Source organism: Barbus barbus (genome assembly GCF_936440315.1).
Source record: "Barbus barbus genome assembly, chromosome: 48".
In the NCBI taxonomy this organism is placed as follows: Eukaryota; Metazoa; Chordata; class Actinopteri; order Cypriniformes; family Cyprinidae; genus Barbus; species Barbus barbus.
In genome coordinates this window covers 9,976,356-10,002,055 of record NC_136726.1, presented here as the reverse complement: position 1 = coordinate 10,002,055, position 25,700 = coordinate 9,976,356, and the positions used below count along the sequence as shown (strand labels likewise).

Sequence of the window (25,700 nt, the reverse complement as noted above, 5' to 3'; positions counted from 1 at the left end):
TGATTACTCCGTTACAGTAATATACTGATTTGCTCTTCAGGAGGCATTTTTTATTCTTATCAATGATGAAATCAGTTGTGGTGCTTAATATTTTTGTGGAAATCATGATATATTTAGTTTTTCAGTATTCTTTGATAAATATAAAGTTTAAAAGAACAGCAATTGTTTGAAATCTAAGGGCCAGTTTTACTAAACAGGGCAAATTAGCAGGACAGCGCAATTCCAAAACAGCGCCGATGGGTGTGGAAATTTCTGTGAGTGATTAACTAACAATGCACAAATTAAAGAACACAGACACAACATCTCATTTACATATTGACCAATGCAATATACCAAGCGCAGCACAAATTAGCGTAGTCACAAATAAAGAATTAAAAAAATAAAGAAGCCATGGTACTTTGAAAAGAACAGAACTGGAGGCAAAAAAATTAAGGGTTGCAGGAAGTTTTGATCTTGGTTTTGCATGACTCCTAGTTGAGGGTTCCAAGTCATCTTTTATTTCCTGAAGCAAATTAAAAATAATATGGCTTGGCAAATGATAATGTGTTCTTCTGGCATTCCAAATAAATTAATACGTGTGGAAAAAATCCTCTCCCTTCCACGTGCTATCTGTTCTCTGCGGTGCCTCTTCCTAGCAACAACAATTGCAGCCATTTCAAGTGTAAAATAGTTTAAGACATGCTTTCTTGGGGCGTTAAATAATGGCACAAATACCAGTAATTTGATGAGCACAAACGTTAGTAAATCACGTTGCGTGATTTGAATTTTCTCCTCCCATTAATTTTGCGTCTGAAAGGGAAACTCCTACAAATCCAGATTTAATAAGGTCAGACGAAAAAATAACTGTGCCCACACCTTTTCAGTGCTAATTTTTCACTGCTCATCTTTAGTAAATCCTGACAGTACAATTTTAATCCCAAAAGACGGTTTGTGTTGGTGCAAGCTGTTAGTAAAACTGACCCTAAATCTTGTGTAACATTGTAAATGTCTTTACGGTCACTTTTGATAAATTTAATGCATCCTTGCTGAATAAAAGTATTAATTTCTTTAAAAAATCATACATGCTGACCCGCTTTCACTCATAAAACGACCACATGCAAACATGACCATATTTCTCTAACATAAATGGGAAAAATTAGCACAAACTAACAACCTGTGGTGTTTAAAGTGCTTGACCAAGTTGTGTTTTGAATGAATCTTAAACCACCTCCTGAGATGGCTGAACTGCAATGTGTCTCGAATGCATTTGAGGACATTTATACTTATTTCTTTCCATGACTGGATTGCAGTTGCATTTTTATGAAAACATATCACTAAATGTATGTGTTTTGAAATCTACAGTGTCCATATAACACACATGGAGTCTCAGTTTTAAGAATGAACAGTTGATTTCCCTCAACTGTAAATCAGTGAGTCAAGAAGTGTGAAACCCACCACAGGCCCTATCTCACAGTAAAACCTGCATTTGTTTTTACAATTTACCTCAGCCGTGACATTTTGACCCCATTCTCAGATCTCTCCTCGGCCCTACAGTCCGCCACATCTAATATCACTGAAGTGGAAAAGCTGCTCAAGGGACCTGCTTTTAAGTGTGTGTGCTGACAAATACCTGTTTCAGAGGTTTTCATCCATTTCTCAAATGTGAGTTGTATGATCCTGACCAGAGTTGGGTATAATGCGATAAACTGTAACGTTACTGTATTCTAATTACTTTTCCTGATAACGCAGTAATGTAATGCATAATATTTTAACTTTATGTAATTTGATTACAGTTACTAATGTCAATAAAATTACGTTACTTAAGTTAAAAATGCAGTGTTAAGAAAAAAAAAGTAAGTAAAATGCATTTTAAAATCATGTTTTGTGTGTCAGCGTGACCTTTAATAAATCATCGGAGAATGCGAGCTAAAATGCAGACGAGTTGTACAACATTTAGATACAATGAAAGTTTGCCGATTATGTTTAAAAATGTTGCACTCTATTTCACATGTTTTAGTCTGGTATTATAGTTTGGGAAAAGTTAATCTAGTAATGTGCAAGTTTATGTCACAATAACACTAATATAGCCTTCATAAAAATAAATGATTCATCAGAATGAGATCCTCTGCTTGATGAAGTCGCACATCGCATCACATTCTTATTCCGACGTAAATATAAAGCTTATTAAATCTTAACACTTTGTTTACAGAGGTGCTGTGGGCGTTTACATGTTTGCGCATCTCACGTGGATGATTATCGCATAGAGCGCGTTGTGTGTGGCCACATTATAGATGAGTTCAGGCGGGAAAGACTGTACCTCCCTTTGGTTTTATATGGATTACTTTATCAGAGAATGTGTTTTCGACATGAATTACTTCATTTAAAAATATGCATTTAACGCTTTAGATATATTTCTCATGTCTGTGTGTCAAGTATTCGTTGAGTTTTCGTTCATTTTAGTCACGCATTTCAGAAAGATATTTGTGGAGACTCTGAGACTACAGAAACCCTATTTGTTTTCTTTATTTTACAAAACCATGTTTTGTTGATATTGTGTATATACAAATAAAAGTAAACCTTTTACAGTTTCAAATGATGTATTACTCTGTAATATAAAAAATTATGAAACATTTTAAGGTATTTTCGCTGTTATCTGGAAAAAATACAAGTGATCGTTCAAGTTGCTGTTTTGATACTTGTAATTTTTCAGTCAATATTAAATTACTGAAAGAACTACGAGTTTCACTTTGTAGTGTATTTTTTAGGTAACTTGAAAGTAACTTGAAAATAAAGAAATTAGTAAACTGATTACTTTTTAAATGCAGTAATCAATATATAATCATGTAATGTAATCAAACTACAATGATAGAGTAAAAAGAAGTAATTAGTCATTTGTAGTGGATTACTTTTTTAAGTAACTTACCCAACACTGATCCCAATGAATCAACAAGCAGATTCTGTAAATATGCTAATGGGAGGTTTTTGTTTTCTGCAAAGTTTCTGCAAAGCTCAGAACTCTGCAGTTTCATAAATGTGGCATTAGACTCAATTTTATGTGGAATCAGGCCCCTCAGACATAGATTAAATGAATAGCATGATACGGGGTGCTGAGGTCATTGACTATTAATTAAGCGGTTAATATGCAATGATCTTGGCACGCTACTATACCTCTGATCGACAGTACTTCCTACAAGGCTTTATATGCTGCACAAGATGAATGACAAAAACACCTATATTGACACATAATCTCATTATGTCGGCCCCTGAGTTCACTGATCAGTAACAATAAATGATTCAAAAGAACATAAAATGAAACTCTTTTACTTTAAGCTCCCCAGAGCAGGGTTGCAATTTTGAGATCTTAAATTTGTTACACTGAAGTGCGCAATCTGTCGGTCAGTCAATATTATTGATTCGTATGAGTCCAACAGACAAGGTCAGAATGCTTGACAGTTAAAATGTTCCAGAGCTTGATGCAACTAATTTCATATTTAAAAGCAGTTTCATCTATAGTGATACCTTCAAATGCATTCTGCTTTTAGAAATGAAAACCAAGGTTGGAGCTGTGGCTTAGTAGTTAGTGCTCTGGTGTTCATCTCAAAAATCTAGGTTTGAATCTGGCCTGTGTTGCATTCTGATTGCTTTCTCCACAATAATTTCGGCTGGCAACAGTAAGTTTGAAATGAAAAAGTGAACTGTTAGATAAGAAATAACAGCACAAGATGAAGGTTTGTGATCATAATTCAAGCTGGGCAACTTTTTATACCTGTGAAGACAGATTTGAGACTTTGCCTCATCGTTTGAAGCCTGCATTGGTCTGGCACTTCTTTCTGGCGGTGCATTTCCACAGTAATGGAATAAACTGTCAAGAAGAAACAGCAGATTTCAGATTTGGAAGAATATCCAAGCAAAATGGTTTACGAATCAATTGTCTGAAATCTGAGCGCTGCTGGACGATCTCAATTGGCACTTCGCTGCCCTCTGTGGATGGAATGAAAAGCAGAAATGAAAAATCTGTCATCAATTACTCACCCTCATGTCGTTCCCAACCTGTATGACTTTATTTCTTTTGTGGAACACAGAAGGAGAAACTCTGAAGACAAAATGAACTGTAAAAGCAAAAACAACCCAAGTTCCCTTGAGTATCCTTTTAAGAGCTGTGATTGGATCAGTGAATCAAATTCGATTCAGTGAGTCAAACTGAGCTGGATTAGTGAATGAATCATATAGATGATTTTGTGAACTGGATCGAGTTATTCAACTGACTAAAAAAAATTACTTTTGAAAGATTTGGTTCGTTCCTCACAAAAAGCTATACATTTCAGAAGACTTGGAACAACATGAGAATGAGTAAATGATAATAGAATTGTAATTTTTGAGAGAATTGTCTCTTTAAAAAAGTTCATTAGTTTAGGCAGATGGCACCAGTTGGCACATCAATCTGTTTTATGGGAGAGCAATAGGACGAACAGGTGCAGATGAATGAATAAAACTTCTCTGAATCTTCAAAGGTGAAAAAGAATGAGAAGTTGAAGAGATTAATCTAAACTAATGAGATCACAAGACTCCAAAAATCATTAATTCAACGGCATCCTCCCTAAACGGCTGTTAGTAATTTTCACAGAGAATGAAAGGTTCAACTGAGGTGGTTCTGGGTAGGGCTGAATTTCATCTCACTATATGTAAATTCCTTCTTAATCCATGACGGCTTATCCGAGGCAATGAAGTCAGTGACTTTGCATCCTGTGTGAAGATTTCACCATAAAAGCTGACACGCAGAGAGAATCTACATTATATCTCAGGTTCCTACTGTTGTTATGGGCTCATTAAGCATCTTTAACGCGAGGGAAAAGACGTCTACTCTGAATCTGTTGGGGGGATTTTGAATAACAGACTCCTGCCTCTGTTACCTGCGGTGATACGGCAGGTGTGGATAACTGATTATAAGACAGGCATTTCACAATAGCAAGCTCAGCAAAGACGAGAGAGAGACATCCTGCTATGTACTTTTGATCATCTTGGGACAGCCTAGTGAGCATAATGGGAACAGTAGCACATTGCTTCAGGCGCAGTAGCACAGTTGGAGAGACGGGATATGAAGGAGACCGGAACCTGGAGTGCGTTTCTGTTTGAAATGCTACTTTTTTACTGTTAAGATGAGAAACTTTGAGCTGGATTTAAAAGTAAAATTGGAGTTAAAGGTCATGTGTTTTTATATTACTTTCTCATTTTCCAGCTTAATATGCTGGGACAACTAAAATGTTATTTAAATGTTCATTGTCCCCCTCAAAAAAGAAAAAAAAAACCCGATGACTTTGTCATGTTTATAAAACATTGCTCTGTTTGTTTGAGCTTCCTGGTCTGCCTGACAGCAACAGTAGTTCAACCAATGGTGTGAGTCTGAGGTGGAGCTCTATCCAATGGCAGATGGAGGGAATTTTGATTAAAGTGCCACAGAAATGATAAACTCCACCTTCAATGGAACAGTTCAGCAAAAATTAAAACTCATGATTGACATGATTTGCTCACCTTCTTATTTATAATTTTAAACCTGTATTACTTAATTTATTCTGTGTAACACTACTTTAAAGGATAAAAAGTATCAGTGTATGTTTTCCCAAAAAATGAAAGTCATGAGGATTCAGAGTGATGTTATTTTAGTGTCTATATTAGGGCTGGGTGATATATTGCATGCGATATGCATGCGGATCTCATCAGTAAAGCCTGTTCCTTGATTAGCGCTAAATCTCTATCACCTGTTTTCAAATGGAGCAGCATTTAATTCACGGAGCCGTATTTCACTGACTGTCACGTTCCCTCTCGGGATACAAGGAGGTGCGGAGACGTGGAAGTTCCAATAATCCCTTTTATTGAACACACAATGAGACGAGGAGCTTGGGGAGAGACGAACATCAATGACGTTAAGACCGGACACAGGGGCTAGGAAACACAGGGCTTATAAACACAGGGAAATTAACGAGGAAGAACAGAAACAGGTGAGGGCTAATCAAACGCAGGGCTGGGGACACATGAACTACTAATTAAAGGAATGAGGATGGCCAACTAGGGACACGAGAGGAGGGGAAACACAAGACAAGGACTGACATTACGCCCCCCTCCGGAAGGCGTGTCCTCACGCCTAACACCATCCAATGGGGAGGGGGGGTGGGCGCTCTGGAGGCCTCCAGGGCGGTGCCCGTTCCAGGGGCCATGGCGGGTCAGGGGACTCGGGAGGCCAGGGCGGGTCAGGAGACTCGGGAGGCCAGGGCGGGTCAGGGGACTCGGGAGGCCAGGACGGGTCAGGGGACTCGGGAGGCCAGGGCGGGTCAGGGGACTCGGGAGGCCAGGGCGGGTCAGGGGACTCGGGAGGCCAGGGCGGGTCAGGGGACTCGGGAGGCCAGGGCGGGTCAGGGGACTCGGGAGGCCAGGGCCTATTTTTTTCGGGCCCGAGGGGTTCTGTGGCCTTGGCCCTTGGCCCGGCCACACAGGCTGTGACCCTCTTACCCCCCCCCCAAAAATTTTCTTGGGGAAGCTCCCCCCTGGGAGCCACAGAGGAGCGGACTCTGTCGGGCGCTCTTGCAGCGCGGACTCTGTCGGGCGCTCTGGCAGCGCGGACTCTGTCGGGCGCTCGGGAGGCGCAGGGCTGGACGGAACCAGCGGGAACTCAGGAGGGCTGGACGGAACCAGCGGGAACTCAGGAGGGCACGTGCGTGGAGCCGGCACTTGGGGGCGCTCGGGAAGCGCGGACACTTGGGGGCGCTCTTGCAGCGCAGGGCTGGACGGAACCAGCGGGAACTCAGGAGGGCACGTGCGTGGAGCCGGCACTTGGGGGCGCTCGGGAAGCACGGACACTTGGGGGCGCTCTTGCAGCGCAGGGCTGGACGGAACCAGCGGGAACTCAGGAGGGCTGGACGGAACCAACGGGAACTCAGGAGGGCACGTGCGTGGAGCCGGCACTTGGGGGCGCTCGGGAAGCGCGGACACTTGGGGGCGCTCTTGCAGCGCAGGGCTGGACGGAACCAGCGGGAACTCAGGAGGGCTGGACGGAACCAGCGGGAACTCAGGAGGGCTGGACGGAACCAGCGGGAACTCAGGAGGGCACCTGTGAGGAGCAGGAACTGGAGGGCACCTGTGAGGAGCAGGCACTGGAGGGCACTTGCGAGGAGCAGACACTGGAGTCCAAGACATTCCTTCATAAATTACCAGAGTTCCCACCGGTACCTGAGCTTCCTCCCTCGGCGGCTCGGGATGAGCCGAAGTCGGCGGCAGAACCATCTTCGCCGTGTACGGCGGCTTCCACTTCCCCGTGGGCGGAACGTTCATCGCCTTCTTCGGCGATCTCCTCTTCGCCGCAGGCGGAACAAATTCCTCATGGGCTGTGGGTTTGGGCGAGCGGCAAATGGCGACCCGTTCTCCCCAATACTGCAGGCCAGGAAAAGCCGCGAAAGGCAGCCCAACACCCCACGCACAACGGGCAGGGGCGAGCCGCGAACGGCGGCGTGATCCCCCGCAAACGACGGGAACAAGCTCTATCATCGCGGAGGGAGCGGGGAAAAAAGGCGCAAACAAAAACTTTTCAAAACGGAAAATAAAACGGGAGAAAAGGAGCGCCTCTTACTTTGTGAGGTCCGGTCTTCTGTCACGTTCCCTCTCGGGATACAAGGAGGTGCGGAGACGTGGAAGTTCCAATAATCCCTTTTATTGAACACACAATGAGACGAGGAGCTTGGGGAGAGACGAACATCAATGACGTTAAGACCGGACACAGGGGCTAGGAAACACAGGGCTTATAAACACAGGGAAATTAACGAGGAAGAACAGAAACAGGTGAGGGCTAATCAAACGCAGGGCTGGGGACACATGAACTACTAATTAAAGGAATGAGGATGGCCAACTAGGGACACGAGAGGAGGGGAAACACAAGACAAGGACTGACACTGACAAGCTACGCAATATCGCTTTCATTATCGCTGATATATCGCCTTCAATAATGAACGCGATATTGTGCAACTTGTCAGTGAACTACGGCTCCGTGAATTAAATGCTGCTCCATGTGTATATATAAATGTATATTTTATTTGAGTTTTTTCCTTTTTAGCATTTTATTTTATTTATTTAAAATGTGTTTTGTTCTTAAATTTATTTATTAGTTTTTTAACCTATTTAGCTTTAGTTTACTTTTATAATTGTAGTCATTTTTGCACTTAAACGTAAAAATGACAGTTCAAAAACAAACTGTTGCTCTGACAACTAACTGAAATCAAATAGCTTGAAATTGAAGTTTTTCATCTAATATTTATATATATTTTTTCAGCTATATTTCAATTCACAAAAATTATTTGCAATTGTTTACAATAATAACACTTGTCCAATGTTGTTCAAAACATACGTCAAAATTCGTCAAATGACAAAAAAATTCATTCAATTCTGCCATAGACAGAACAAAAAGGCACAATGACTAGGACTTCTAATACTCTGCTTCTTTGGACAAAACATGCCTGCTAAATATCTAGTCGCAAATATTTGAAGGTTTTCCCAATAGGAAATCAAACTGCACAACACTGATCTACTGTTTTCTAATAAACAAGCACTAAACTAGTCTGTCTGAGTAAGTACAACACATGAACAGCAGGAGAAAGTCACACAGCTTCAGTTTCTCCAATCATGTAACAAGATCACTCAGACTGATGAGACATCTCAGAGAGACAGATTGTACTGTTTTAAATAACTCATAATGGCAAACCAAACATGAATGGGCGCGTGGTTGTTCCCAAAGGAAAAACGAGTGTTTGTTTTCCCTTTCCATAAAACTGCTATTTTATCTGGAGCAGCAAATTGTATATTGCCGTCATTTTTCATGATTATTGTTGCTTATGCACCATTTACATAGAGATTGCATTGCCATGCTATTGAGAACGGCCTCCTAAACACTACAGTAATGATGTAGTGGGGTTTCAAATGATGGAGAGGGTCACTTTGCCACGCTGCAAGGCTCCACTGCATGCCAATCAGGCAGAAAGACGAAAATTAATAGCATCTGGTTATTGCTTGTTTATTCAAGAGTATAATTAACTGCCAGTTATCACTGTTCTGAAGACAGTTTCGTTTCTAACTCATGATAAGGGGGACATTTCAAATGCAAGAAAGTGTAGATCTTGTCAAAGGCTGATTTACATACATTATGAATTTTCCATAATGACGTTGAGTTGACTTTTATGTTTGGCCTTTGAGGGGGAAAAACACACAAGCATTTTTAACACAAGTACAAATGTTCTTTTTGTGTAATTAGCTGCTTTGAAGCATAAAGTAGTGTCAAATTGTGTCTACACAATACTTCATTATTTATCACTGCCGTATTTGACGTTATTTTTTGATAAGTACAAACGCTGTACAAACATTCAGTAATTGAACAGTGGACTTACAATAAAGCTAGTTAGGAAAATACAGCGGAGTCCAGCAGTTTCAATGCACTTTCAGTCACAATCAACAACAGGGTGCTACACACTTGGTGACCAATGTGTTCTGATACAGATGCAAGTACTACTGACTTATATTTGGATAAGTACAATTATTTAAAGGTTATAAAGAATTTTATATATTTTCATGTATAAAGACAAATGAAAATCAATAGGATCCAGTCCAGTGTTATTTTAGTATTACTTATATACTAGTATAGTATTTATTAATATTTTAAATTTAAATTTTCCTTCTAATGTTGGTTTGTTTTAATATTTTATTGCATACTCGACATTTTTTATTTTTGATAATTTATCTATTTTTTAATATTTATTTTTACGTTTAATTTATTTTTATTTTAGTTACTTAACTTTAGTACCCAAAAATTTTAAATGTTTCCCTGGCAATTAACTGAAATAATATTTAAGTTTCCAATTAACTGACCAGACTTTATAAATCAGAAAGAAACATTAATAATCTAAAATTCTGCATTTATTTGAAATTGTTCAATTATCCTTACATTTTTATATTTTTTTGACCCCAGTTTGAAAACCCCTGCTTTAATGTGCCTTAGAGTACCTTTAAATATTATAGCAATAAATGTGGTAATCGTTTTGTGTTTATAATTTTATATGCCCCTCTATTTACAAACCCCATGCAGAATCTGTAAATAAAAATATATAAAAAATACAATAAAATAAGAAAACTGAAATGACAATGCCTCCTTGTGCATGTCTGAATTAGTGTAATTTCATTTGCAGAAAATATTTGAAAACATAAAAATTATTCATTATCATAAACTCTATATAAAGCAAATGAATTGATTTACTTCATTAAATAAATAAATGAAAACCCTCATATTCAATAATAGAACAATGTATGATCTTGTTAAAATCCTACTAAAGCACGTAGACTGTATTCAGACAGCTGAGCACGCGTGCATGCACAGACACACACACACACACACACACACACACACAGGGGGATAAACACACTTGATGAGTCTGGAGGAACGATGTTAATCGCTCACATGTGTCTATTTCCATAATTATAACATAATTAACGTGGCATGTCTGTGTCTACATGCAATGCAGTACACTACAATAATAAATCAATCATGCAGAACGATGTGTCCATGATGTGGTTGGTTATGATATTCTTCTGGTACGGCGCGGTGAGTCCATTACTGGACATGTGCCTGTAATTATGTCTCTATATCAAGGCCCATTCTTTTCCATCTACTCTCTTTTTTTATTGATAAGCTTCTCTGTAATTGTGGTTTCCACTGGACGTGTGCTAACGGTAATGCTCTATATTATTGCAGGCTTGTGTGGGAGGGAAAATGGGAATGTGAGCCATTACTGTGCGACCTATGTGATGTAAAATGAAGTGAATTATGGGTTAACAGCAATAAGCAGAGAAATCCAAAGCGGTGTGAGTGTGAATACAGATTTTTAGTTCTGAAATGGTGAGTTCTTTGAGGTCACAACTGAACACTTTTTGTATCTTCTTCTACATTCTGACCTTCCTATTTCCTTGACTTTTCATTTCCGTGTAAAATCGCTGAATAATAGACAACAAAATATAAGCTCAGCTCGACTTTGATGGCTCAGATTTGACAGAATGGAACGTGGGGGTTGAGGTTTTCAGATGTGTCCTTAGAATATAGCCTGTTTTTTTTTTTATGTTACTTGACCTTTCTTCTGTTGAGACGGCGATTTCCCTTCCATCTCTGTCAAAGCATGCAATTCAGTCTCACTGATGTTTTGTGTATAGCAATGCTGGTCAGCAAACTCAGAAAAAGCTTTGTACCATAAATTAGTATGATGCAATATGTAATTTTCTTTTAAGATCCTTTTTTTTTAAATGCATCAAAGCAGACATATCATAGGAGAAAAAAATATTGCTTATTTGCAACAAGATTTTGAATAACTATGTAGGCATTAGTTACTATTCTCAATGCAACTCCCTACCCAGTCCAACCAAATCATTTACTTAAACTAACATGCAAAAACAAGTTATTTATATATCCCTGATTAATAACAACTTGATTTATGCTGCAACAGAGGTAATTTATGTATAGAAATCTTAAAGGTACAGTACAGCGTCTTTAAAGGAGTAGTTCACCCAAAATGTAAACAGTGTCATTATTTATTCATCTTCATCTTCATATAAGTTCAGACCTGTATTTTGTAAAAAAAAAATTTACTGGAACACTTTGTTTGATTAATAATATGAGAGTGAATAAATAATGAAAGAATTTCCATTTTTGGCTGTGTTATTCCTTTCGTTTTACATCACTAATTTCAACCCATAAATTCATAATTTACACCACTAGAAAACTTATCTAACATTATAAGGGGACTTCAGGGAAAAACAAAACATTAAACAAAAAGCGACAAAACAACAACAACAAAACATTAAATGAAACACATGGAACAAAATAATCAAAACAAAACAAAACATGAAACAAAACATGAATCAAAACTAAAATAAAACTAAAATAAAACAAAAACAAAACATTAAACAAAAAGCAACAAAACAAAAAAACATTAAATAACATGAAACAAAACAATAAAAACAAAACCAAACTTTACATAAAATTTATATATATATAAAAAAACACAAAACAAAACAATAAATAATATGAAATAAAACTTGAAACAAAAATGAAAACAAATTTTTTTTTTAATAATAAATAAAAAACACATAAAAAAACAGGAAACATTAAACAAAACAAACCTTACAAATCACAAACAAAAATAAAAAAATGGAATAAAATAAAATGCTGTCAAAGTGTAGAATATATCCCTTGAACACAAAGCTGTGTCACACTTTTGGTAAGAAATTCAATGCAGTCAGTCAATCAGTTGCGATCAGTGAAGTGAGACGTACATCAGAAGATAATCTGGAGCCCTCGTACAGAAACATATTTCAGAATGTTCACTGGAAGCTTACCGCTTTCTCGTGAGATCTGAACGAAAGCCTCCACACCACTCTCCCCATAATTCCCCTCAGATGCCAGTGTAGAGACGTAGTTCCAGCCCATGGCGGTCACGATGTCCAGCATGGCCTGGGCCTGATAGGAGTCAGGCGGCACAACCCGGGAGAAGAAGTCGTACCGGGTGTTATCGCTCAGCTCCGGCGCTGTGGATGCATAGCTGATCTGAGGGATCTGTTAAAGGAGAGAAAGAACAAACTGTTACGCAGGAGAGATTTTAAAGATCACATTTTCTAGTCCACAGCCAAAAATATAAGGAATAGTTCACCCAAAAATAAAAATTAGCTGATAATTTATTTACCCTCAGGCCATATAAGATGTAGATGAGTTGGTTTCTTCATCAAAACAGATTTGGATAAATTTAGCGTTACACCAATGGATGCTCTGCAGTGAATGGGTGCCGTCATAATGAGAGTCCAAACAGCTGATAAAAACATCCATCAATTAACATATTGAAGTGAAAATCTTTGTGATTTAGATTAACAAATACATCATTAAAGCATTTTAACTTTAAGCCATTACTTTGAACTAAAATATGAGTTCTCTATCCATAATATTGCTTTCTCCAGTGAAAAACTTGTCTCTCCTGAATCAGGAGAGAAATATGCACCGATTAATTAATGTTTACAAGTGGAAACAGTCCAAAACAGTGATGCAAGAAAAACCCGACAGTATGTATTTTTTTTCACTGGAGGAAGAGTTATTATGGACTTGTTATTTGGCGAGAAGCGATGGTTTGAAGTTAAAACACCTTATGAATTTGTTTAGTACAAACAGCTTTTGCTTCACAAAGACGTTCATTGATGGACTGGACTGGAGTGGTGTGGATAACTTGTGGATTATTGTGATGTTTTTATCAGCTGTTTGGACTCTCATTCTGACGGCACCCATTCACTGCAGAGGATCCATTGGTGAACAAGTGATGTAATGCTAAATTTCTTGAAATCGGCTTTGATGAAGAAACAAACTCATCTCTTGGATGGCCTGAGGGTGAGTACATTTTCAGCAAATGTTAATTTCTGAGTAAACTATTCCTTTAAAAGCCAGAAAAAAAACAAAAAGTTCCAGACCCAAAAGAAGCAAATATTGACTCTTTCACGAGAGTTAATCATTAAATTCTGCCTGAAGAAAAGTGGAAAATGCAGAACCAATTAAAGGAAGCAAAGGTGGAGCAATACATATGTAACCTCTAAAACCGCTTTAGCCCAAAGCTATTGATGTGAACGACTACCAACCCGTGAGGTGACGCTAAAGTTGAAACAAGACCAGGTAACGAAGACAAATAAGTATGTGTTATGGTAAAAAGAATGGAGGTGAAGCCTGCCAGCAGGCAAGCTGGGTAATGGCTTCTGGTGGCGATTGACGGTGTGATTGATTTCTCCTCAGCCAAAAGGCCAGGCTGTCAGCCGGAGCCCTAGAGGCTGCGCTCATCAGCATTCACCACAACAGCGGGCAGAGAACCGGCCCGCAATACAAATGCCACTCACCGGCTGGTGAATCGGGTACCGGCGCTTTTTCACCCGCAACCCCGGTTTGCAGGCTTATAAATACAAATGTCACGGATGTGTTGACATGGGCGAACATGTCTGTGAAACAGATGCGTGCGTGTTATTTCTGAGGAGTGTTATATCGAACGTGCAGCACGAATGCCAACACTAGACTTCACACCTTAAAAATAAATCTTTTGTCTCGTGATTATCAGGTGTTCAACGACAATATAGTGAGATATTCCTTAATACTGTAGGTTAAACGCCATTTCAGGTTAAATATGACCATTTACTCGCCTTTATGTCTTTTCATGATTTTCTTCCTTCTACAACATGCGAAAGATGATATTTTAAAGGGGTCATCGGATGCAAAATTCACTTTTCAAGTTAATAAATGTGTGTTGGAAGTGTGTGTACACATCCATCCTATAATGATAAAAATCCACCCAGTGTTTTTTTTTTTTAAATCCCTATTTTATAAATCCCCTTTCTTCAGAATGACGTAGTTCTGTACAGGCTCCTCCCACGAGAGTTGATTGACACTAGCGTCTTACCTTAGACCCGCCCTGAGTGAGCTGAGAGCTGTCCGTAATTGTGTCAGCTCCGGTGCAGGGGAAGACAAAATATCTCCGATTAAGCGGTTGAGGCGTTTAGTTGTTGGATGCAATAACGAATATAGCAGTCGTCATTTACTCCCGACATCTGAGCCGCTGAAGAGGCAGAGGATTAACGTTACTTTCGCTTTGAAGGGAATGCGCCGATCCTTGATCTACATAAATGTGTCTATGTTCACCCGAATCATTCGTGACCCAGCTTTATCTACAGAAAAAGTGAGTATAATGGTTTTTATGAATCTTTGCAAATCGCCTTTCCTAATAATGTGGTAGTTAGCCAGTTGAAGTTCAGTATGCTCCATAGAAATATATACCTAGATGCCTCATTATGGACTGTTTTTATGGGCCACGATACGTAAGCCATCCGCCATTTTTGGAACGGTCTGCGAATCTTTGAAGGCATTGACTGTGTGCGTATACAACAGCAAGCTATACACTTGTATATCTATGAATATTCATTAATAATTATGGTGAATGTGAGATGGCTGACGTGTCAACGTATCTGGAGCGGTCGAATAGGGAATCTACACATATCTATGGTCTATTCGTCACTCCACGGAAGAGAGGGGCGGAGTCAGCAGAGCTCACTAGGATTTAAAGGAACATGAACTAGAACAGCGTGCTAAAAACAGAGTTGATTTTGACAGGGTAAAGAACGTGATTTTACTCTACCATTGAGAAATTTTAACCAAAGTATGTTATAGACTTTTCATTAAGACCCTAAAGAATCATATCAACTTGTATAAAATGGGCATCCGATGACCCCTTTAGAGAGCGTTTCACCTAATTTGTCCATATAATAGGGTTTAAAACATTGGTCCCCATTGACTTTCACTGTATGGGAAAAAATACATTTTTCAAGAAATCTTCTTTTGCGACTCATTTGCAAACAGCAATTTTAGTTTGTAAAAATTATTTTTAAAACTAGATATATGAAATAATAGTAATATATCTCAAATAAGATGAAATAACCAAATAAAATATGCTTTATTTATAATGAATTAATAATGAATCTCCCTCTCTCTAACAGAACTTCCTACAATAAAATTAAATAAAAATTAATAATATTAAATAAATTATTGTATAATAATGAATGGATAATTAATATCTGCCTCGCTAACAATACTTCATAAAATAAAATAAAATAAATCTGAACAGGTTTTTTCACCAAAGTTTTGATAATGTCGATAATTTAGAGGCCTTAGAAATTTGAAGTTTGCTTTATGGGTTGATATGTTAAAAATAACAATCCACCACAAAAAAAAACTATCCATAAAAAAATAGGATTGTAAATAAACCACACTGTAAAAATAAATCAGGAAAATAACAGAAGTACTGGCAGGTCATTACTGCCAGTCCTGCGTCTCCAGGGCCAATCCCTCCAGTGCCTGCCTCTCCAGGGCCCGTTCCACAAGAGCCCGCACTTCCAGTGCGCCCCCAAGAGTCCGCTCCTCCCGAGCACCCCCAAGTGCCCGCTTCTCCAGAACGCCAGCCCGATCAAGCCCCTACTTCCCCCCTTGGGGGGGCTAGTAGGGCTACTGCCGTAGAGGCTGAGGCGGGGGCTGGAGCCGAGGCCTCAGAGGCGGCTCCACCATGGCCGCCCAAGTTCCCTGCTACGCCATAGCCTCCCGAGTCCCCTGACCCGCCATGGCCTCCCGAGTCCCCTGAACCACCATGGTTTCCGGAATGGGCGCCGCCCTGGAGGCCGTTAGTCATGTCTCCTGGTCCCTGGAGGCCTCCAGAGCGGCCACCCCCCTCCCCCGTTGAATGTTGCGAGGCGCGGGACGCAACTTCCGGGAATAATGTCAGTCCTGTGTCTTGTGTTTCCCCTCCTCTTGTGCCCATATTTGGTCTAGTTCCTGTTTCCTGTTCTAGTTTAGTTCTCATTAGCGATTAGTCTCCAGCTGTGTTTCATTAATTTTCTAGTTTCCCCAGTGTTTTTAAGATAAAAATAAAATAACTGAACAAGATAATGTATGCACGGAAAGAAGCTGTGCAGGGTGGGGCTCCGCCCCACAGGAAGAATCCGATTGGGTCAGCCGCCCGTGGGTGGATCCCAAATCGGCCCATTAAAGACAGATACCCAACTGTGTGTCTCAGTTAGTTGGTTGTTGAAAAAGAAAAGTTTTAAGCTCAAGCTTAAAGCTCGCTCGGCGCTCTCTGTCATTTAACATCATGATCGAGCAGTGAACAGAGATCAAGACTCAAGCTTCCAAAGAACTTTAACATCTAAAGCCTCAGAAACTGAAACCAACTTCCTGGGAGTGTCATCAAGTCAGAACGAAGCCAACCAACCACTGAAGAGTATTCTCGTGACGACGACCTACCAAGCCGCACAATCTTTCCTGGACCGGGAAGGAACTGAACTCAACTGAAAGCAAGGAAAGTAAGACAATATTTCCTAAATCTGCTGGAAACTGGTTGTACTCATCGCTAAGAGTAAAAATAGAAGAGTCCCATGCGTGTGATTTCCCTCAGGTTGAAGTTAGAGCATTCTTGAAAACGAGCATTCGAACCAAAAACTCTCTTAAGATCAAACAATTCATTGCCTAAATTTGTGTGTCTGTTTGTGTGTTTAAGTCTTCTGTTTTTGTGTGTTCGTTAGCTTAGTATTGTGTTAGAGTAGTGAAATAAACTTTGATTCTATTAAGAAATCTCATGTCTGTTGTTATGCGATTTTTCAAGTCTGAAATTACTTGCCAAAAAGTTTGCGTACCTACGCTCAAAATCTACTTATTTTTACCCAATGTCAACATTACATAATCAATTCAGTATTACTGTGGCCACAGAATTAGTCTGAATTGTTAAGGCATACTGGTTAATGCTTGCTGGACAAGTCGTTAATGAGGTATGATTTAGAAGGTATATGTTGGACATTTTGATTAATATCAATTAATCATATAAATATCGAATCTTAAGAATGATTCCCTAAAAGCTAAAATTAGAACGATAGTTCTAAAGTTATGACAAAGTGTATGACTGTAAACCCGTTTTTGTTCACTTTCACAAATGGAGGGTATGAGTGCAGTTACAGATGCTGTCGAAAGATGACAGATTAATTCATATGTGCTTTTTGTATGGTTTCACAACAATTCACATGCAATGGCATGCTTTCACATGCAAATTTCAAGCTTAAATGCCATCTTGGTCTAGAGTGATTACAGTGCGCACATGAAATTCCCATGTTTTTCTGTTCATCGGAGAAAGACGAGATGGATGGTGCATGGAGTAACTTTTAAAACGAGGCAGACTCTTTAAAACTGTTTAAACTCTGCCCTGAAGGTTCGCTCGGGAACATTTCATTCAGCAGCTCAAGCGAATGACAGAAACTTTAAGGAGCTCAAGAAAGACAGTGTCTCTCTGTCTCTTCAGATGCATCCTTTCAGCCTACAGTGTTTTGAATTTTGCTGCACGGCAAAGGTTAGACTCAGAAACGATGCCTGTAGAACTTAATTTCACACTCATGTTTCCAGTTTAATAAAATATTACAGAGCCACAAAAGAGAAGCACAGGATACTAAAAACCTAAGACTTTTGAAAGCGTCCATAAGGGAAATCAAATGTGATACTTTCCATAAAATAATATGATATAGCAAATGGGGAGAAACAAATGAACCTTCATCAGCACTGCAGTAATATTTCCTCATACGATGCAATCCAGAAGTGCATAATATTGTGCAATTTCTATTGTAAATTACAAGGAGTTAAGAACCTGTAAATGTGTGGATTACTTTTGCTTCCAAAAAAGTTTGAAGCTTGGACTGTGAAATTTTTGCAAAATTTGTAATTTCTTAAAATAAAATAAAATGAAATAAAAAGGCAGACTCTTTAAAACTGCCCTTTAAAAAGACTTTTGAAAAGGAATTTTACAGTATTTCCTAAAATAAAATTGATGAATTAGGATAAATTATTTGATTGAATTAATAATTAATCTTACATTGAATGTAATCTAACAGTAATTTCCTACAATAAAATACTAATAATTAGTTTACTTATGATTAATTATTTGATTTAATTAACTGTACATCTGTATACCTATTATAAATGAGAGAGAGGCTAATTAGCTGTTAGATTGCATTCAATAATTATAAAATCATTTAAATACATTCAAAACTTTGGCAAGATTTAATAGCAATTTTTTTAAAATAGAAAAAATTAATTGAATAAAATAAAAATAATGATTATTATACATAGTCATACATTTATACACCTAATTCTATAAACGACTGTATATTTATCTAATGTAATCTAACAGCTAATTATTTTATATTGTATTTTACACACACACACTTATACTGTATTGTATTTTATATTTATACGCTATAAATATTATTATATATAATACTGTATATAATTCACTGTACTTTGTTTTTACAATGTGATGTAGGGAAGGAAAACCTAAAGCTTCTACAATATCCGACTTATCTGTACTACATTTATGAGACAGTTTCAGAAGTTCAAGAATGCAAAGATGATTTGAAGCAATTGCAACACATGATTGCAGCATCAGCTACAACTGACTGTTGTGCAGATGGCAGGATCACTTTACTGTCTGTGCTTTTGCTTTTCCAGGCCTGCGATGAGTATGAGGGACATATCATACATTAATTCTGAGCGCTACTGTCATCTCCAGACATCTCAGGCATCTTGTGTCTGAGAGATGTGGAATGAGCGTAAGGAAGCAAAAGAAAGTCATTGGGATTTTCTAGATTTCTCAAGGGATTCAGCATGTGTTTTGTACTCCATATTACCTACAAAGTGCACTGCTGCTCCAATTGAATAGACTACATACGGACATAACTCTCAGTCTTACAGATACCTGCAACAGGAAAAGAGTTATTAGTTGTTTTGGTCCAACAGCGATCGCCCACTTTCTCAGTGACCTTGGTTATAGTATTTTCACTATTCATTATCCACTATTCATAAGTATTTTCACTATTAATTTTTAACTATAAGGATTTCAAACATTCTTCATTAAAGCCTTGAACCAAATCAGCCAGTTCTGAGATGAATTCACAATTTTTTTTAAATCTAAATGTACTTGAAAGTTGGTACAAAGTACAAGACCATGTACTTGATTTATTTAATGAGACTATGAACTACAGTCCCATAAACCACAATGCATTTTACTGAACAACTGTACGATATTAAACTATTCACATAGGCATTTATTATAAGTATAAAATTTGGTAATACTTTACTTAAAGTCTTTATGTATAATGCATTATAAATTTTTCATAATATGTATTGTAATACATTATCTTGTCTTAAATAATTATATCCTAATTTAAAATGCATAGTGTAATAATGAATTGATAAGGGTTATAATGTATTAACTGTTGTTATAATTATTCATGAGATTTTACATTATAATGTGCATTACAAGGCATAATTAATGCATTAAAACTACTTTTATGCATTAAAAAAAGGCTTTACGTAGTGTTATGTAAAATTCTTATATCTTGTATAGTATAATCAAACTCTTTTGCTGAATGTTTAGATACTATTTATATCTAATAAACAGAATTAGACAACATTTTTATACAAATAGTTTTATTTATATATAAATATATAAAACTCAATCAAACGTTTTGACGTTTCAAACGTTCATGTCAGTCCTCGGTTGTGTGTGTCATGTGTCATCCTGTCCTTGTTAAATGTAATCATTAGTTAAGTCTTGTCCAGCCGTGTTCGTCTCATTATCCTGTGTATTTATAGTCCTGTCTGTTCAGGTTGATTTCGTCTGGTCTACTCGTTACTCCCCGGTGTTCCTGTCTGTGTCAGCCCGGCCCTGTCTTGCCCGGCCCTGTCTTGCCCGGCCCTGTCTTGCCCTGCCCTGATGTCTACATTAAAGACTATTATTTGAGGTTACGTCCTCGTCTGCGTGTTCCTGTGTCCTCCTCGTGTGTGCACCATGACAGTTCAAAAGTTTTGGAAACTTTACTTCCACAACTCAACTACTGCACTCCTCTTGAGATCCTTATTGTTTTTATACAATAGATAAAATATTGATGATTGCAAATATAATATAGTGTTATTTTAGTATTATTTATATATTATTTATTCATATTTTGAAATGGATTTTATTTATATTTCACTCTAATTTTAGTTTTAGTAATTTCATTATGTGCTTTTGTCATTTAGATTTCTTTCTCTTTTTTTTTAATTTAGCTTAATTTTTATTTCAGGTTTAATTTGAGCCATTTCAGTATTTCAGTTTAAATTATTTATTTCTCTCAGCTGCTAAATAGTCAAGGTTTTATTGACTATAATTTTATAATTTTTTTATTATTATAATAGGCCTGTTTATTGATATATGGAATTAACCTTTAGTTTTACATTTTAAGTTTTCATTTTAATTTTAGTAATTGTTATTTTATTAGTGTTTTTTATTTCAAATTTTTTATTTATATTAAGCTTTATTTTTTCTTTTTTTTTCATCTTAATTTTAAACTTTTTTTCAGCTTATTGTTTTTTTTTTTTTAAATGTAAGTTTTTCATCTAATACATAAAATGTATTATATTTTACTAACTCTAGCTTCACTATTACTAATCATTATGACTTATAAGTAGCTTGCAGCATGGGAAGCTACAAAAACACACCATTAAATTCATGGCTCTTTGAATTATTTGCAGTATTTAACCAACAAAATTGAATGATGTGCAATTTTTAAGCCTCATACCTGAAAATTAAAGCATTTTGTTTACCTGTCGTTATCTTTTTAATCTTAATGAAACAAAAGCACACAGTCATCTTTGTTTGCCTCCATAATGGAGCTGTCAAATCGAGAAAAGCCCTCACTGCTGATAGATTACATTCAGACAATACTAATTAACCTCTCCAAAGACCTTTATTTAAAACCGTCGCTGAAAGAGAAGAGGACTCAGATTGCTGCGGAATGAGAGATGCTTGCGCTTAATCATTCATTCTCACTTTCCCTTGGCCTTTTTCAACAAATACAAAATTGCACACATGCCATAATTATGTATTCGCCATCCTCAACGGACATTTCATATAACGGTGCAGAGCTACAAGTTGCTAACAAAGGAGCTCAGCTCAAAGAGAAAAGAATTAGCATTAGCATTAGCATGAGTTCCCTCAGGAAGTTCCTGAGAGAAAAACAAAGTCTGTGGTTAACAGTGTAGAAACTTTCCTATTTTGTTCTATAACATAAATTATACACTGTTATACATCAAACCCGCATTTTGAAACCACTGTGTGCTTTAAAACATAATGGTGTTAGCATGTAGCATCTTGTTAGCATACTTCCTGTAGCGCTATTTACCTGCAGGAGGTATTACTGCTTCATTAACAGGATTTAATTAAATTACATAAAATACATCAGATCTGGCTGCTAAGCTGTATGTAAATATGCATCAGGTTCATGGTCTTAATGCCATGCCGCGAGGGAGCCGCCGAGCAGGTTTTGTCTACTGAGGTGATATTTATTTAGCAACCCTGATGTCTCTCAGGTTGGCTTCATGCACGGCTACCGCTGTTTGATCTGGGGCACCTAGAGGAAGTTGTGCAAATGTCAGAGTTATTTGTTGGACAGACAGATGTCATCATCCTCTTCCTCTGGTCTGGCCAGGAGGAAGACGACATCATGATGACTGAACTGATATGCCTATGTGTGATCTGCGTATGTTGGTCTACCTAATTTGTCACAACGTGACATTCAAAAGCATTAATAACAGGTCACAGCCATTGTAGCAGTTAGTACATGCGGCATTGCTGTCTTCCTGGGATGTTGCGACTTGCGGGTTCTTATTTTATTATACGTTTACAATTTTATATTTTTTTCCCTATTTTCCCTTCCCAACAAATACAGGACACTTATTCGCATAACTACTAGCACAAAATAAAGAGGATGCGCATTATGTTCTGTGTTATTTTAGCATTTTTTTACATTTTAGTAGCTTTTTTTATATTTCAGTTCATTTTAATTTTAGTTTAAGTTTTAGTATTTTGTTATGTTATTGTATTTTTTATTAGTTTTGTTTGTTTGTTTTTAACAAAAAAAATTTTTTTTTACGGTTTCAGTTTAAGGGATATTATTTCTTCAACTTAAATTTATTTCCGTTAGTTGATAAAGCACCATCTAATATTTGTAAAAATGTATTTCAACATTACAGTAAGAAAACAAAATCTGTAAAAAAATAGATAATGTCCTGGCACAAAATTAGCAGTATTTTTTTGTGTTAAGTTTACAAATATTTCTTTCAACCTTACAGCACAATGGAATACACATTACATTACATTACACATTACAGACTTTTCCTAGTGTTTTATTTCAATTAACAGAAATTATTTTTATTTAGTTTTAGTTTGTTACAATAACAACACTGATTATGTTGTGTCCTCATTTATGCATTTTATCATTCTAGTAGTATTTTTAGGCTAGCTTGATCACATTTCAGTTGTCAGCAGTCCACAAAATGTACACAAACTACTTTGTACAAATTATTCAATTAAACTATATGGCACTTTAATTAACATAAATGAGGCTAAAATAATACTGCAATTTTGAAACTTCACCAACATTTTTTTTAAAAGATCATTTCGCTGTGACTGAAAGGCAGCATTTCCTGTCTTCTCTCTACTGTGCCTATATAAAAGGTATCACTTTATATTGTGTCCCTAATACCTGTGTACTTACATAGTAACTAGATACGTACGTAGTATGTAACCACAAGTACACATTGGCACATAGTATCAACAGCTCTAATGTTTGTGTAACTACACATTTGTAACAACCCACTGAATGGTATGTGTAAGTACAAATGTGTAACAGGACATTGGTAACAACCCTTTGTGGTAATGAAAGTACAAATGTGTAACAGGACTAACAGCACTTTTTGGTCAAGAAAGTGTTACACTTTATATTAAGCAGACAATTATTATGGATTTACCATGTAATTACTTTGATGTTAGACAGCAGCGGCCAGTAAGTTAGGCTTTACATATAAATTGTGGTTGGTGTCCAGAAGGTTACACTTTATATTAAGTGGACAGTTCCTGAGGAGTTACCATGCAAGTACACTGGTATTACAGTGGTGCACCAACTCGAGATCCAACTCCTCCCACTTTACATATCCCTAAACCTACCCGTTTCTACCCCCTGGATCAAATTGTTCCAATTACTCTTATACATACTGTTGTTACAAAATGAAGTTATATAATTCCTGTTACACGAGTACTTAGTGAAGTGAAAAAAGTGTTGTGACCAATGTCCTGTAACACATTTGTACTTACACATACCATTTGAGGGTTGTTACATGTGTGTAGTTACAGAAATATTACAGCTGTAGATACTATGTACCAATGTGTACTTACACTGTGGTTACATACTACGTACACTTTAAAAAAAAAAAAAAAAAAAAAAAAAAAAAACTTTCCCTCTATCTTTCTCTCCACCTACTAGTTTGTACTTATTTGAACAATGACTGAGACTTGGTGTTACGAGCACTTCCTCTGTCTGACTGCCTCTTCAAGATGAATCGCTTTTTGTATTCCCCAATTGTAAGTCGCTTTGGATAAAAGCGTCTGCCAAATGACTAAATGTAAAATGTAATGTAAATGTACACATCTAGTTACTATGTAAGTACACAGGTATTAGGGACACAATATAAAGTGGGACCAGTGAGCAGATCCAAATACAGATTACAGACATTTCTTCAACCAAAAATCACGTAGGATTTTTCTTGTTTTATTATACTGACTTACATTTTAAAGCAACATGGCTAAGAAAAGTGACAAGATTCAGTATTGGCCGCAAATTTCCTTCTCTTTTAGGCCCCGTTTACACTAGTGCGTTTTCGTTTAAAACAGCTTCAGAATGAAAACGATCCCCGTTCACACTGGCGTTTCTGCTGCGTTTCAGAAACGATCTCCATTTATACTACACAACATACAACGCATGTCACGTGACCATTCATGCAGGTACAACCATAGATATGTACAGGTAGATTCCCGATTATTTAGATTGCGAACGTGTCTGTGTGCTTGGAGCGGTTGAATGGGGAATCTATCCGTATATATCTATGGGTACAATAACAAGCATGATGTTATTGTTTACACGGTCATCAAGGATGCGCAGAGAGAATGTGGGCAGCCATGCCATCGTTTTCAAAAGTCTCCATTTTGGTCCGTTTACACTGAAACGCAACCCTGGAGTTTTCAAACTAAAACGCGGTCTGCAGCGTTTTCAAAAGTCTCCGTTTTCAACCTCGAAAACGCTGGAGTAGTGTAAACGATTGGCGTATCCATAGCAAAAGTTATGCGTTTTAAAACGAAAACGCACTAGTGTAAACGGGGCCTTAGATGCTGATAGAGCTAGATGTGTGATACATGTGCTTTAATATACTCTACATTTGATCAGAAGTCCGAAGGAACACCCTGAAGACAGATATCAAATAAAAACATCATAATTTCATATTAAACAGCATAAATGCCTCTTAAAATGTGTAAAACCCAATTATGACACTATTAATTACCAATAACAACTATGTATAGCCCTTCTAAGCCCTTATTCCCTGCCTGATGCTAATTATATATTCATGAGCAAAAGTGCCACTCCCACTCTCCCATAATGCACAGATAGTGGATAGTACACTTCAAACAACCTAATTTTTTTTGTATGACTTTAATTAATTGACATGCTGGTAGAGCTTGAAAGTGTGCTTTAAAATACTGAACATTTAATCAGTAGAGATTCAGCTGAGTTAGAAAGAACACCATGAAGATGGATATCAAATAGAACATCATAATTTAATATTAAACAGAATAAATTCCACTAAAAGACCTTTAAACACAGTTATGACCCATGTTAATGACCACCAACAACTATTTAGAGTCCATTTAAGCCTTTATTCCTTGCCTGGGGCTACTGGGGCTATTAAATATTCATGAGCAAAAGCCAGTGGCCACTCCCACTATGCATAATGCACAGAGAGGCCTAGAAACAAGTTATTTTTAGGTTTGACTTCAATTAATTTACATAACTTTGTTAAAAACAGATAAAAAAATAAATTAAAAAAACTTACGATCATTTTGTAAAATATAGGCCTATTAAAAAAACAAAAACAAAAAAAAATCATTTCAATTTGATCATTTAAAATACAAAAAAAACCCCACATATTTATGTGGTGGACAGACCACAAT

At 37.3% G+C, this 25,700-nt stretch overlaps 1 protein-coding gene across 1 annotated transcript in view; it reads right to left on the bottom strand.

Annotated features, from left to right (window-relative positions):
* The window catches only part of LOC306866872 (metabotropic glutamate receptor 8-like), a gene marked incomplete at both ends in the record, with an annotated part of 178,293 nt that overhangs the window by 112,469 nt on the left and 40,124 nt on the right, over positions 1-25,700 (bottom strand). The window contains one exon of the mRNA XM_079412278.1: positions 12,394-12,610. Within this exon, the coding sequence (XP_079268404.1) occupies positions 12,394-12,610 (217 nt within the window). The remainder of the gene's footprint in view (positions 1-12,393; positions 12,611-25,700) is intronic.